The sequence below is a fragment of the Carassius auratus genome, chromosome 2 (assembly GCF_003368295.1).
Source record: "Carassius auratus strain Wakin chromosome 2, ASM336829v1, whole genome shotgun sequence".
NCBI classification, from domain to species: Eukaryota; Metazoa; Chordata; class Actinopteri; order Cypriniformes; family Cyprinidae; genus Carassius; species Carassius auratus.
Genome location: NC_039244.1, coordinates 16915481 through 16930555, shown reverse-complemented (window position 1 = coordinate 16930555; position 15075 = coordinate 16915481). Strand labels below are relative to the sequence as shown.

At 36.7% G+C, this 15075-nt stretch overlaps 1 protein-coding gene across 1 annotated transcript; it reads right to left on the bottom strand.

Moving 5' to 3' along the window:
• Positions 1–2150: 2150 nt before the first annotated feature.
• LOC113118189 (plexin domain-containing protein 2-like) lies at positions 2151–3015 on the bottom strand. The gene is made up of 3 exons (XM_026287166.1): positions 2822–3015; positions 2670–2741; positions 2151–2515 (listed from the first exon to the last, which is right to left on the bottom strand). The coding sequence occupies exons 1-3, from the start codon at positions 2954–2956 to the stop codon at positions 2408–2410; spliced, it is 315 nt and encodes a 104-aa protein (XP_026142951.1). The 5' UTR covers positions 2957–3015; the 3' UTR covers positions 2151–2407.
• Between the last annotated feature and the right edge of the window lie 12060 nt (positions 3016–15075).

Sequence of the window (15075 nt, the reverse complement as noted above, 5' to 3'; positions counted from 1 at the left end):
CTCACCTCGGTGAGGTGTTTGAGCAGTTCTTCCATGCCGGGGGAGGAGCGGCCGCCTGTGAAAACAGAGCAGATACAAATGACAGGGGAAAAAGGAAAACAAACAAAACAAAAACAAACGGGTGGCTTTAACGGTCTCCTCAGGGGTCGGTTGTCGGTGTCCAACTCACACTCTTGCCCGCATTCTCCACCAGTGTGGCGGGGTGAGGAACTACACGACAACCGATGGACAGAAAAAGTCCCCGAAGGGTGGATTTATTAAATAAAATAGTGCTCTTGGTGAAGGCGGTGCTCTCCTGTGGCGCTTCAAGTCCCTCGTGCTCGCTGTGTCCTGAGTGGTGGATCCCGTGCTGTGCTCTCCTTAGTGGGGCTGACGGTCACACGCTGCTCTCTGCAACAGAGGAGGAAAGGGTTAGCGTCCTTGTTGGGAGACATTCCTCACCACTCTGTCTTCCTCCTCTGCCTAAGTAGGCACTGCTTGATGAGCTGCAGGTGCGGCCGCTCAGCCCGTGATGAGCTCGTGCCGGTGATTCCGGTGTGTTGCCAGGGCGACGCTGACGAGCGCTCGGGACGCATGTCACAATATATATATATATATATACACACACATATATACAGTATGTGTGTAGTGGGTGTTAGATCAACTCATTGTACCATATCTCAGTATTTCTCTGATTAGCTGCAAAGTATTCAAGTAAATTTCCAAGAACTGTTGTCAAAGTTTTTAAGAATCTTCTATTTCTGTACTTTAAAATTATCCACATGAATTTGGATGTGTTGCAATCACTTACACAAGTGAATAAAGGTATTCATTTTATTGCAAAAATATATCCTTTAGGCTTCCCTGTTTTACACAGGAAGTTCTGTGAGGCGTCTGCAATACACAGGCTTTAATCACCCATCTGGTTAGAAGAGGGACACCAACAAGGGGACTCCCAGGAACATTATCAGACCCTGGTTTAAAGGGGGCTCTAGAGAGAAATGAAATAAAAGCTTAGATGTGAAGGTTTTCCCTGAGTGCTGCAATTCCACTGGCATCGCTGGGTTGGAAAAAACATATATCCACATTGTCTAGATTCACTTTGGTGTGATGGTGCAGTACATCACTCACATTTGTAGTACTCAAGGTCAAACAAATAGCACATTCATCCCAGCATCCAGTGCAACTTCCTCTCAAAAACCGAGGTACTAATTCATAAACCACTGAGTTCAGGCTAGTAAATCCTTCCCTGTGGTCCGTCAGAAACAAGCTCTCTCTCCTGTCTGGAACAACAAGAAAGCTGTCTCTTGGTTCCATCACAGTGAATCGTTCTTTATCCTGTCCCATGGCCTCTACCTCTGCATAAGACGGGAGTCCTGAGCCCCGACAGAATTTCATGGCTGTCCAGTGTGTTGGTCATCTCTAGAGATCAAGAATAAAATCACAACATTTTTAGAGCACCTACAAAAGAAATCTGATCAAATGCTGATTTGGTCCTCAAGAAACATGTCGTCTTATCAGTGTTGAAAACAGTTGTGCTGAAACATTTGAAATAAAAAGTTCAAAAGAAAAGCATTTATTTGAAATAAAAACATAATGAGATCACCCAAAGTTTTGTCATATTTTCTCTCCAAACCAGTATTCATTCTTTCTTCTGTGGAACATTCAAAGTATTTTAGACGGTCAGATATTTTAGAAAGGAATCATAAAATATATATATTTTTTATATAACATATCATTGGACACTAAAACAGTTTGGTTACCAACACTCTTCAAATCATCTTATTATATGTTCCAGTTCCACAGATGAAAGAAATTCTAATTTGGAACGGCATGAAGGTAGAGCAGTAAATAATGACAGAACTTTTAATTCAAAGTAACATGCAGCACAGAAACCAAGCGTTTTTAATGTTAAACAGTGCAACAGATACAAAGACTGGAAGTGTGTTCTTCAGATGAAAGGTCAGTCTTGGATTATGGATTAAGTGTCTTGTTGAAAAAGGTTATGGCCTAAGGAAAAAAAGCTGTGCAGGTGTCAATTTTATCTCGGTTTGTAGGGCTCCTATAAATGATCTCAAATGCGACTTCAATTTGAAGCAAGACATAATGAAGAAAAAATCCTCTCAATGAGCTGCAGGACATACGGTAATAAGACTGATACACACCGCTGGTAGAAAGATTTCTTCTGAATAAAGGTGTGCTGGTGAGTTTGGTGGTGACTGAAGAGGCTGATGTAGGTGATGTTGTAGTTCTACACACTGCCATCACTCCTGTCTGCACTGCTGGAGTGCTGCTTCTAATGACAAGCTGCTTCTGTCGCAGCTCTGGTTCTTTATCTTAAAATACTACTAGAATAAGTTAGTAAAAATGGGAGACCGTGGAATGGAGAAACAACTCAAGATAAAAGTGGAGGATATGCTGTATCTATTCACCTCAAATAAGCACCCACTGTCAACCCAGTACTGACGATACTGGTCAAAACCATTTTCCTTAATGAATGTCCGTAGAAAGGGAAATTGAAGTTCAGATTCACCCTCTATAAGATAAATAAAACCACTAAATTATGTGCACAAAATAAGTAAAAATTTGTAAACACTTTGTAGGTGATTGTATGATTGTACCAAAGTCTGGCAAAGTGTGTTGGAAAGAATTCCATGAACTCTTCCAAAGCCCATTCGTTCAATATTTACCCACAAATATTTGTCTGGACTGTCCGTGGTCCCATAGAATTTGAATGTGTTGTAGATATGATCCATATCTCGCTAATGAAATATACACATTATTTGAAATATAAACATGACAATGTACAGTATATATAGACAATACATTCATGGATGTTCACCTTAATAGATAAATTGTCATGACTCTGATTTGTCACACCTTCTGGAAAGCGCTCTGAATCCAGTCTGCTGTGCTCTTCATAGCGCTCCAGATCCTGGTTCTGACTGATCTCGTCCACCGGTTTGGATGAGAGCATCAATCTTCTCCGTCTCCTACTGTAAAGCTTGAGGTTTACACTAGCATTCTCTTGCTTGGAGTGCCTTTAACAGGTGAAGCAGGAGACCCCCGATGAATGAAGATTAATCAAACATTATTATATGCTGTATTGTCTGTGCTACAGCAGTCATTGAATCATTGATAACCTACATGCATGCCAATTGCTCTCTAATTCAAAATTAATTTCACATAAAATACAATGCACACATTCAGCTCTTTGGAGAACTGAAGAATGTAACATTGACAATGATTTTAAGCAGCTGTTAGTGGATGAAAACGACCTTTGATGCAAATACACACAGTTCTTCACATCCTGCAGTGACAAGCATGTGTAGTTCTTTCTCAGGAGAGGGTGAAACATGCTCAGAATTCGTCATAGTGCTGGGTGGGTTAGTGTGAGGGAAGGACAGTGTTTTGACTTTGGTAACAGTGTTTCTGTTTGCTCACTTCTTTCCTATGTCCTTCTCAATTTAATGTTGCCTATGTTGCTTATATACTTGTTATATATACTTGTTATATATGTTAGAATACTCTTCAATACAAGCATGAGATCCTGCACCCCAAGCACAACGGACAGATCTTTTCCTCTCTGGCACTGTGTGATATGCCCTCAGGTCTATCACATTTATTTCCAACATGCTGACAGAGAACGCAGGGTATACAGTGAGCATACATGGGCCAAAAAAAAAAAAAAACTTAGCTATTTGAGGAGTACAAAACTCTATTATTATATTATTAAAATGATAAATATTCTTTACAATTACACTGCTTCTTCATGACAAAGCCAAGCAATAATATTTCTGTTCTAATCAAAATTAATGAATGCTAATGCCTCTTAGATGATTTATGGGTCAATGACACACACTATTTTTGTCTAGATCTTAAATATATGTTAAATATCCAGTTCATAGAGTCAGGGATTTGAACGCATATTTATATATTTTTGTACTGCAAAAAATATATGCCGTATTTTTCGGATTATAAATCGCACTGGACTATAAATCGCATTTATTTAGAACCAAGAACCAAGAGAAAACTTTACCGTCATCAGCCGCGAGAGGGCGCTCTACACTGCTTAGTGTAGAATACAGGAGCACTGAGCAGCATAGAGCGCCCTCTCGCGGCTGTAGACGGTAATGTTTTCACTTTCTCATTTCTCTTGTAGCATGTCAAATTAATTTTGATAAATAAGTCGAACCTGACTATAAGTCGCAGGACCAGCCATACTATGAAAAAAGTGCGACTTATACTCCAGAAAATACGGTAGGTGGTCCATATGAACAGAACTATGAATAACCAGGTATGGAACATTTTATTTCATTTATTGTAAAAGACAAGTTTTTTTGTGTGATGTATAAAAGCCATACTATAAAATAAAAATAATACACAATCAACATAAAATCCGAGGCCAAAGCAGCATTAAAAGCCACTGAATAATAGAAAAATAATACAGTTTTAAGTGAAAGTTTAACCCTGTTCCTGGAGATCTAACTTCCTGCAAAGTTTAGCTCCAACCCTGATCAAACATGGCTTAACCAGCTAATGAAGATCTTCAGGAGCACTTGATCATTACAGGAAGGTGTGCTGAAGCAGGGCTGGAACTTGTTAGATCTACAGGAAAATGTTATAACTGTACCTCTGTTTGGGGGAAGAGAGATTTATTTTTTACATTCAGAAATTATGAAGTAAATAAGTCTTAAATAAATAGGTAACACCTATTGCATGTTTAGACTAAATTAAAACATGCACAAAAAAAAAAAAAAAAAAAAAAAAAACACTTAACACTTAAGTTTAGTGGTAAATTCCTATAAGGTAAACTGAACCAAAATAACTGCTTAAATTCCTGAGAAAACATGTGGTTTTGCAGGCAGTTCCATAACCAACTACATTTAATGTCTTTCCTTGTACATTTAAATGAAGGGAGCTGCCAGATAACTGCATGCGACTGATGCGCTTAATGTTCAGCTCCAAACACAACCACACGAGACTGTCCAGTGAAGTACATATGAGGAGTTCATGAGAGTTTACAATAAAATAATGTGTATTTTCTATACATTAAGCATTTTATATATTATGTTTGTTTATTTCACATATTATAGTAGTCCTACAGTATAACTGTTTGTTCTGTTTGTACTGTTGTAAAAAAAAGGCTAAGACCATACTGCCAGACCTCAGAAGTGACTTTTGAAGATGTGAATGTGCACAAAGGAAGCACAGAAATCTAAAATGCATTTTCTTTTCTTTTTTTTTTTTTTACATTTCTAAATAATACAGTATTTAACCACACTCATCATTTCATTTCTGGAGTCTTCTGAACATTACAGCAGACTTTGTGTCAGCATAAACAGAGCCATATTAAACAGTGGTTTGGCAAAGTTATAATTGATCTAACAGACATTACAGACATAAAAACGTCAACCTTCCATTTTGATTCATCTGAGCACTTAAAAGTGATTTAGTCCACGCTTGTAGGCCAACTCATATGTCTGAATTTGAGTGTGTGTGTGTGTGTGTGTGTGTGTGTGTGCTTGTTTGAAAGGCAGGAAGAGGGAGTGCTGGTTTACCATTAGGAAACCATTAGGTTCCTGTGAGAAACGAGTGGATTAGGGGAGTGTGACATGTCTCATAGAGCTGAGAAGATTCTCTGGCCCTTCGGTTTGGAAGTGTCAGACAGCCCTCTCCTGAATGATGTAAGGTCAGCTCAAGACACAGGGGTTTAATAAAGTGGTTTAAATCCAATGTATTCCAACCAAGCCTCTAATTGCTGAGATTGAATTTAAAAATAAATAAAAGGAAGTCTAAAGGTGAATTCAAAATGTTAAAGGTCAAAACCCATTTACAGTCTATGAGAAAGTTCTTGTAATTTGCTTAAACTAAATTTTGAGTGCAGTCATATGATGTGCTGTCATATAAATCTGAAGAGCTTTAAATATAACAGTGTTTACTGATAATATTTTCAGCCTTATAAAGTGAATTCCCAACACTCCAAATAAAATATTAGCACATTAGTAGGCCTCTCTGGCTTGTTATTATGTTGTAGGTAAAAGTGTAAATAAATCAATAATGAACAACTAAAGAATAAATGAACAACTCCAGAAAGGCTGCACTTCACACAGGATTTGCATTTGATATGTCGGCAAATCCAATTATATCATTTAATCTGCCTGTGCCATCATGCAAGTTCAACGCAACATCGATGCATTCAAAAACAATACAAAATTAATTTAAAGAATTTATTGTGAGGAAACCGGTAGTTCTATGTGAAATCAGACACTGGGCCCCCCGATATAGCCAAAATGGCATGATCCTAGCAATGATTCAGTCAGGCATGTATTTTAATGCCATATGACTACTGTTAAAACAAATGGTTGGGGGACTGCAATCATTTCTCAGTACAATAAAGATATACATTAGGTATGATAAGATTTATAAAGATTCTGTCCGAGTTTGAAAGATTTTTTATGTGAAAGTTTTTTATGTGAAAGATGAGTGTCATCTCCATCTGCTGAAAGTAGAATATTCCTGGAGTTGCTGTTTGCTCCTGTAGATGTTAAACCCTGGCAAAAATAGCAGTGGAAAACCAAATTCTTACAATGCTATATGGATGTGTGCTCTTAAGTATAGTATACTCTATAGTATAGTATAGTCCTATAGTATAGAAAAAAATACCCACACTCATATCAAAATACCCACACTCATCAAGCATGTCATTTTCAAGTATCCCTGTATATAAACAAGACATTTCATTTTTATCTCATTAAATTGGCCATGTAATGAGCAGTACATACCTTTTTCTTTTTTATTCAGCACAAAAAGGACAGGGACGACAATACATATCACAAAGACTGTCACTCCCAACCCAGCACCAAAACCTACATCTAAACAGCTTTTTTCTTTTTTTTTTTTGGTCATGGTCCTCCTGTACCTGTTGTTGATGTGTAACCTGAGAGTCCCAAAATTGTGTCCATACATATGAATGTGTAGCAGTGCCCTCTGCTGTCAGGGGTGAATATCTCACTTAGGATCATGACAGTGTTTCCCCAGGTCCCCACAGAACTGTCCATATAATAAGTATGGGTCACCATGCTTGGCTATATGTCACGCCACTTTCATAAAAGGTCTGTTTTTAGTACTATATCAATCACTTATTTAGTGTTCTACTGCAAGTTGATAAACTGCAATACAGCAAACTGTATAAATCACATCAGGAAATTCAGTCTTTTGAATCGTTTACTAAAAAGACTTGTTTTGATTTAATAATTTATTTGTCAGTGATCTTTTTCTCGGTTACATTTTTGCCCATAGGTGTATCTACTCAAACAAGTCTTATTATATTTTTGAACTACATATACGCAAAAAGACTCCACAAAAAGTATTTTCAGTCGTCATTTCTGATTTATTCACAAACAAAACACCACTACTTAATAAACCTGGATTTAAAATAAGCACAAATGTGTTGTTTTCAAGCCCAGTTCTCTCAACAGACAAGCAAGTAGGCGGACCTTCACTGTTGTCCAGATTTTCAATTTATCCTACAAAAGCAATGAGGTCATGTGTTTTTTGATGACCTTTGATTATGGTTGGACTTTTGAAACTTACGGTAACCAGTATTTAAAACACTATGGAACTTTTGGCCCTCTAACGGTTATAAAATAAACCTGCATTGTTTTGGTTGCATTTCAGCTTTAGAACATCCTCCAGGAGCTTCACTAAAGCTTTTCTCTGTGAACTGATATGAACTGACAGACACTTTAAATGTTTTGTGCATGCACTTTCCACTAAAGTCTTTCCCACTGACAGCTCTAAAATTTAAATTATTATTACTTTAACAGTGTATTTAAGTAAAATAAATACTTTTTGCACGCTCTCATTGCTATTTTATAAAATATAAAATACAATTTTTAACACTTTGGGACCAGGAGTTAAGTGTAAAGTATGTATGATCCCCATTAAAAGAAAGCACAATATCAGATCTATTTATATTTCCTTTATATTCTCTCTAACATTTTAATGAAGCTGAGTGAACTCTTTCAGCTCACCTGTGGAAGTGTTGGTGGAGGGCTGGGCTCTGAGCCAGTCTGCATCATTAACCCTCCATTCATCCAGCTGCAGAAGTTTGCCTCAAAGTCACATTGTCCCGAAGCAGTGCAGGGATGGTTTGAAACCTGAACAGCATCAAGTGCTATGACTCCCTGTTCCGTTTGGCCTGTAATCCCCTCCGCCACGATCTGAAAGACAGCTGTATTAATGAGGATGCAGTTCCACATCAGTAAACTCAAGGGTACAGACTGTAGATAATGAACAGATCTGTGCAGCTCGTGATCTGTGACTACTGTACCAAACAGTGACAGCAACTGCGTATTACTTTGAGGTTTTGATCAGTCCCCAGACACAGTGATGACTCAGGGACTCACCTTGTAGTTTGACCCTGAGATGGTTAGAGAGTCTGAGCAAACCTCCACAGTCCACCCTGTTCTCCAGACCGGGTCACCAGCAGTAAAATTTAGGCATCACAACATACTGTAATAATATGAAACATGTGAAAAATGTATAGTTAATTTGAGATTTTATAAAGATTTAACTGCATTATTAAACTATTAGTGTTTTTAAAGATTAACTTAAAGTAATCATTAGTTGATGGCAAAGATAATCTAAATGATCTTTTCAAACATTTGAGAAATTAACAAGCATTATTGAATATTCAATTTTGAATCTAATATCAGCTGATAACAAATATGGTGTCAATGTCAAAAACTATTTCAACGATTAACTGTAAATGTTAAAGATATATTGGTGTTTCACTACTTCTCAAACCTAGTTATGCAAAGGATTTTCATATGAAGTGGAACATTTTTAAAGTAAGGCAATGGTTAAAGTCCCCTTTATTAAATGACCCCTCTCCAGGCTCACATTTTTTAATGGTATATATAATCAAGTTGCTTTTGACATTAATTAAATCTCCTAAATTTGTCACTAAGCTTACAAGTTTGATATTGAAGATAGTATATAGATAGATGAATACAACATTATGTTACAGCTGTGCCAAATGCTTGTGGTGCTCTAGTAAGCATGGAGGACATTTCGACAGGACACTGTGAAAAACAACAGAACAAATGCTAAACTATGTTATTAATAACCTGTGATAGTACAGTCACCTTTAGTGGCAGATAAATCATCTACAGCAATGTGACCAGACAGCCCTCCAACTGAAGCCTCAATTAATATCTGATGAATTTCTGTCAGTTGCACATGACTCTGAGCCATCTGCCATTCAGTCCCCTGATGTTAATGTACAAATAATATCCGATAATAGCAAGAAACACATAATTAAGAAATGTGATGATTGAGCTGACCAAATTGTTGGCTCACCATTTCCACTGGTGTGGTCACCCGGATGATTTGGGGTCTCAGAAGTTCCGCTCCATCTTTCCCAGTCAAGGTCCTCTTCAGCTTCCTGGATCCACCCATACAAGTCCTTCTCAAAGGAGCATGTGGCCAAAGAAATGTCTGGAGTACAGGAAAAGTGAGACAAGAGTCTGTAATAATTTTATTTAATGATGTTAGAGGTCTCTTAAGCTGACCAAAGCTGCATTTATTTGATCAAAAATACAGTAAAAACAACATTTATTTGAAAAATAATTATTTTGTAGCATTGTAAATGACTTTACTGTCACTTTTGGTACATCTGATGTGTTAATGCTAAAGTATTAAAAAAAATATAAAATAAAATAAAAATCACAGACCTGAAACATTTGTGTTCAGAAGTAGTCACAATATTTCACTTATCATTTCTAGACTACGGTAAAACAGGGTTACCTTTTGTTATACCGAAGAAGCAAGATTATTATGCAGCTCAAAGCTATCTCCGTTTTATCCCCATGCACCTGGAGGTTGGTAGTCTCATCCAGGGCCATGGTCCGAGTTGCAGACAGGTAATCATACTGTATGAGTGAGGTTTGGCTGCTGAAAACGTTCTTAAATAGGACACAGGGAAATGACATCTATAATCATGAAGACAATTTGCCTGAATTAGTGTATGAGGCAGGGATCCTACAGGATTGATCTCTAAAGATCAGACTCGTGATTGCATGTGTAAGTGTTTGCATAGCCTGTAAGGCTGTTCTTGTTTGCCCAGTGGTAAGTGTTCTGAATCCCACTGAGTTGAAGTGCGGCTGGATCATGACCAAAGCAGCTTCCTGTCCTCCTCACCCTTCTTCATGATCACGCTGAGATCGCCTGCACTTCCTGCACGCATGTGGAAGTGAAACCTAGTGTGAAAGAGATAAACAAAAGAGGACAGTGTCGTGTGTTATGTTGTGTAATGGAAGTATCTGTCTGTTTTACAGAAACATTTTACTTTACTTTTGTCAGCAGTTTTGCACATCAACATTAGAAATGAACTCACAGAAGCTAACAGCATGCAGAGCTGACAGACAGGGATGGACTCTGAAACACAGCCACATTCTTTGATCTGCATGTAACGCCCTGAGGAGATATAAAGGGTAAAATGATTAATGATGACTACTACTACTACTAATAAATAGTATACATATATTTAAAATAATAGATTATTTAATATATAATAATTATATTAATATAATACAATAATTGTGTGTCTATATACATTTTAGGAAGAACAGAAGTAAAAAATAAAATATATTGTCAAAATAAATTTTAAATATTCTAAAGATCACATAGACCTAAAAGTATATATATATATATATATATATATATATATATATATATATATATATATATATACTAATATAATATATATATATATATATATATATATATATATATATATATATATATATATATATATATATATATATATTAATATAATTATTATATATTAAATATAAATATTATATATTAAATAATCTATTATTTTTAAATATATGTATACTATTTATTAGTAGTAGTAGTAGTCATCATTTTACCCATTTTACCCTTTACTTTTAGGTCTATGTGATCTTTTGAATATTTAAAATTTATTTTGACAATTATATTTTATTTTTTACTTCTGTTCTTCCTAAAATGAATGACTCAATGATTGATTGAATGACTCCCCGCATGTTTCTTTATCTTCCTCTAGAGGGCAGTCTAGGATATAAATACACTGAGCACCAGCTGCGACGCATTTTTACCATACTGCCAGCAGTGAAACTCATTCTCCTGAATTGAAAAACCAAGTGTCTTAGCAATGCTATACAGGTTCCATAAATGCAATGCACACAGACTGGAGTAGTTTAAGTCTATGGTTCTTTTAATTATGATGATTTGGCTAACATTTAACAAAAACCCATCAATCTCAACAAATTAGAATATAGTGACATGGCTATCAACTAATCAACTCAAAACACCTGCAAAGGTTTCATGACCCTTCAAATTGGTCTCTCAGTTTGGTTCACTAGGTTACACAATCATGGGGAAGACTGCCGATCTGACAGTTGTCCAGAAGACAATAATTGACAGCCTTCACAAGGAGCCACAAACATTCATTGCCAAAGAAGCTGGCTGTTCACAGAGTGCTGTATCCAAGCATGTTAACAGAGATTTGAATTGGAAGGTAAAGGAGTGGAGAAAAAAAAGGGATGCACAACCAACCGATCAACTGCATCCTTGCAGCCTTGAGGATTGTCAAGCGAAATCGATTTAAGAATTTGAGTGAACTTCACAAGGAATGGACTGAGGTTGGAGTCAAGGCATCAAGAGCCACCACACACAGATGTGTCAAGGAATTTTAATACAGTTGTTGTATTCCTCTTGTTAAACCACTCCTGAGGCATCTTACCTGGGCTCAGGAAAAGAAGAACTGGACTGTTGCCCAGTGGTCCAAAGTCCTCTTTTCAGATGAGAGCAAGTTTTGTATCTCATTTGGAAACCAAGGTCCTAGAGTCTGGAGGAAGGGTGGAGAAGCTCATAGCCCAAGTTGCTTGAAGTCCAGTGTTAAGTTTCCACAGTCTGTGATGATTTGGGTGCAATGTCATCTGTTGGTGTTGGTTCATTGTGTTTTTTTAGAAACCAAAGTCTGCACCCATTTACCAATACATTTTTGGAGCACTTCATGCTTCCTTCTGCTGACCAGCATGCTGATTTTATTTTCCAGCAGGATTTGGCACCTGCCCACACTGCCAAAAGCACCAAAAGTTGGTTAAATGACCATGGTGTTGGTGTCAATGCGCGGCGGAGGGCGCTGAGGAAAGAACAGGAACAAAAAGGCCAACAAGGCAAAACCATAACCGAACCAAACAACAGGAACACGAGCAGAAGCAGGTGTGAGTGGATGAAAGTACCACTGAAGGTAATGAGTCCGGGAGCCAGGGAGAAACACGGGTGGAGCAACTAAACAATAATGAGTTAACAAGATGGGCGGGGTCAGAAAAAGACAGGAGAGAGCACATGGCAACAAACAAACACAACATTCTCAGAAGACAGTGACAGTTGGTGTGCTTGACTGGCCAGCAAACTCACCAGACCTGAACCCCAGAGAGACCCATGGAGTATTGTCAAGGAAAATGAGAAACAAGAGGCCAAAATATGCAGATGAGCTGAAGGCAACTGTGAAAGAAACCTGGGCTTCCATATCACTTCAGCAGTGCCACAAACTGATCACCTCTGAAATGAGGCAGTAATTAAAGCAAAAGGAGTCCCTGCTAAGTATTGAGTACATGTACAGTAAATGAATATACTTTCCAGAAGGCCAACAATTCACTGAAAATGTTGAGTATTGAAGTATTCTAATTTGTTGAGATAGTGAATTGGAGGGTTTTGGTTAAATGTTAGCTTAAATCATCACAATGAAAAGAACCAAAGACTTAAACTACTTCAGTCGGTGTGCATTGAACTGATTTAATACACGAGTTCCACAATTTGAGTTGAATTACTGAAATAAATGAACTTTTTCATGACATTCTGATTTTTTGAGGAGCACCTTTATGTCACACAGAAGGAAACCTCGTCCATCACTGTCTGTGACGCATGAACCTCACATACTGGAAGACAGTCTGAAAATAAAGTTGAGTCAGATTGCATCAGTGCATATGAAAGAGACTGTGCATTTCATTATTTGATTGACACATGATTGCACAATGACTCATGGTGCAATAAGTTCTGGGCAGCAGGGTGCTAGAGGTGATCTCTGCTGTCTGTCTGTATCTCACCCAAATCATGTGCTGAAGTAATGTTACGACCTGGAACATACCACAACCATTTCATTATAAGAGGAGAATTCTGTCAGTGGTACATAAACATAACTAACATAAAAAAAAATAAATAAAAAAAAAGTACTCTCGGTGTACTTTGTGTCACTATTGAAAATTACCTGAAAATTATGTTTACAATATTTTGGATCATTTACACCAAGCTTGGTCAGTAAGAGTTTTTAAATTATTTTTTAAAGAAGTCACTTATGTTCACCAAGGCTGCATTTATTTAATAAAAAATAAAGTTAAGCAGTAATAGTGTGAAACATGATTACAATTTCAAATGGCAGTTTTCTATTTAAATATATTTAAAAAAAAGATGAACTTTAAGATGAACTTTAAAATGAACTTTCATTAGCCATTACTCCAGATTTCTGTCACATGATCCTTCAGAAATAACTTTAATATGCTGAATAAACATTTCTTTTTATCACCAATGTGGAAAACAATTTTGCTGATTAATTCTGTGATTTTTCAGGATTCTTTGATTACTTGTTTATTTGAAACAGAAAACTTTTGTAACATTATACATTTAACATTATTAATTTGTAACATTTATTACCATTATTTTGATAAATTTAACATGCCATGGCTGAATAAAAGCATTTCTTCCAAACAAATCTTTCTGACCTTGACCTTGAAAAACATTAACCACCTCAAATAATGTTTGATAATTCAAAACCTTTTTTCTTTTTTAACTGAGTAGAAAACCAGTTTACCTGTACATGGCCCATGTTTCAGACTAATGTCATCTACAGCGATGTATCCTTCACAACCCGTTTGAGCCTCTATATGAATCTGGTAATCAAGGTTTAAAAATATTACATGGCACAATTACAAATGGATATTATGGCTTTCCAAATAGATGTATTTCACACCTGAAAGGTATTGGTCTCAGCTACAGTGACAGAGACATTTTTCCAGTTGTTCCCAGTGATCTGTGTTTCAAACAACAGTCATTGCTCTGTAGGACCTCTGTAGAGACCGCTTGCATGAATCCAGTCATATTCATCTATGATACCATTAGCAACATTCAGCCATGTACACTTTCCTGACTCAAAATCACAACTTCCTGTTGGGGAACATGTTCCAGTTTAACTGAGACATCATCAAGAAGAACAAATTCTCAGACTCATAGTTTGTACTGAGCCCGGCTCTGAACGCCACCTGTGTGTGAATGCAAAATCATACAGTATACATTCATAATTGAGAAAATTAAAATGCAGAAACTGCATGTGTTTGTCACTATGAATATAATATTCTGAAAAAGTAAGGAGAAGGAGAGACTGAATCAGGTAAAGAAAAAATGTATGACACTTTATGAAACAGAAATAATTCCGCCGAAAATAAGAACAGAAGAAAGCAGTGATTAATAATTAATACCAGTTCTGTGAACTGATTCACTGGTCAATTCGATCTGATTCAAAGATGAATTGCTGCTTGGCTAGGGTGAATATTAAAATGATCACTGAGATCGTCAATCCAAAATGAAATTCTATCACGATTCATTTAACTTCATGTCATTCCAAACCTGTGTGAAACAGTTTTGGTTCCGTTGACTCCCACAGTATTTTATCCCCATACAGCAGAAGTTAAAGGAAACCACAAATGTTTGGTCACCAACATTCTTCTTCTTTTGTGTTCCACAGAATTAAAAATAATAAAAATAATTATAATAATCACATAGGTTTGGAATGATAAGAGGGAGAACAAATAATGACAGAATTGTTATTTCTGGGTGAACTATTCGTTTCAAATTTGTAAAACTTTTTCACTCAAAGCTATTGAATGGCTTCAAATGTCTCCTTTTGTGTGTGTGTGTGTGTGTGTTTCAGATCATACAAATTTCATAACAATATGAGAATGCTTGTAAATTACTGTAATTTATACT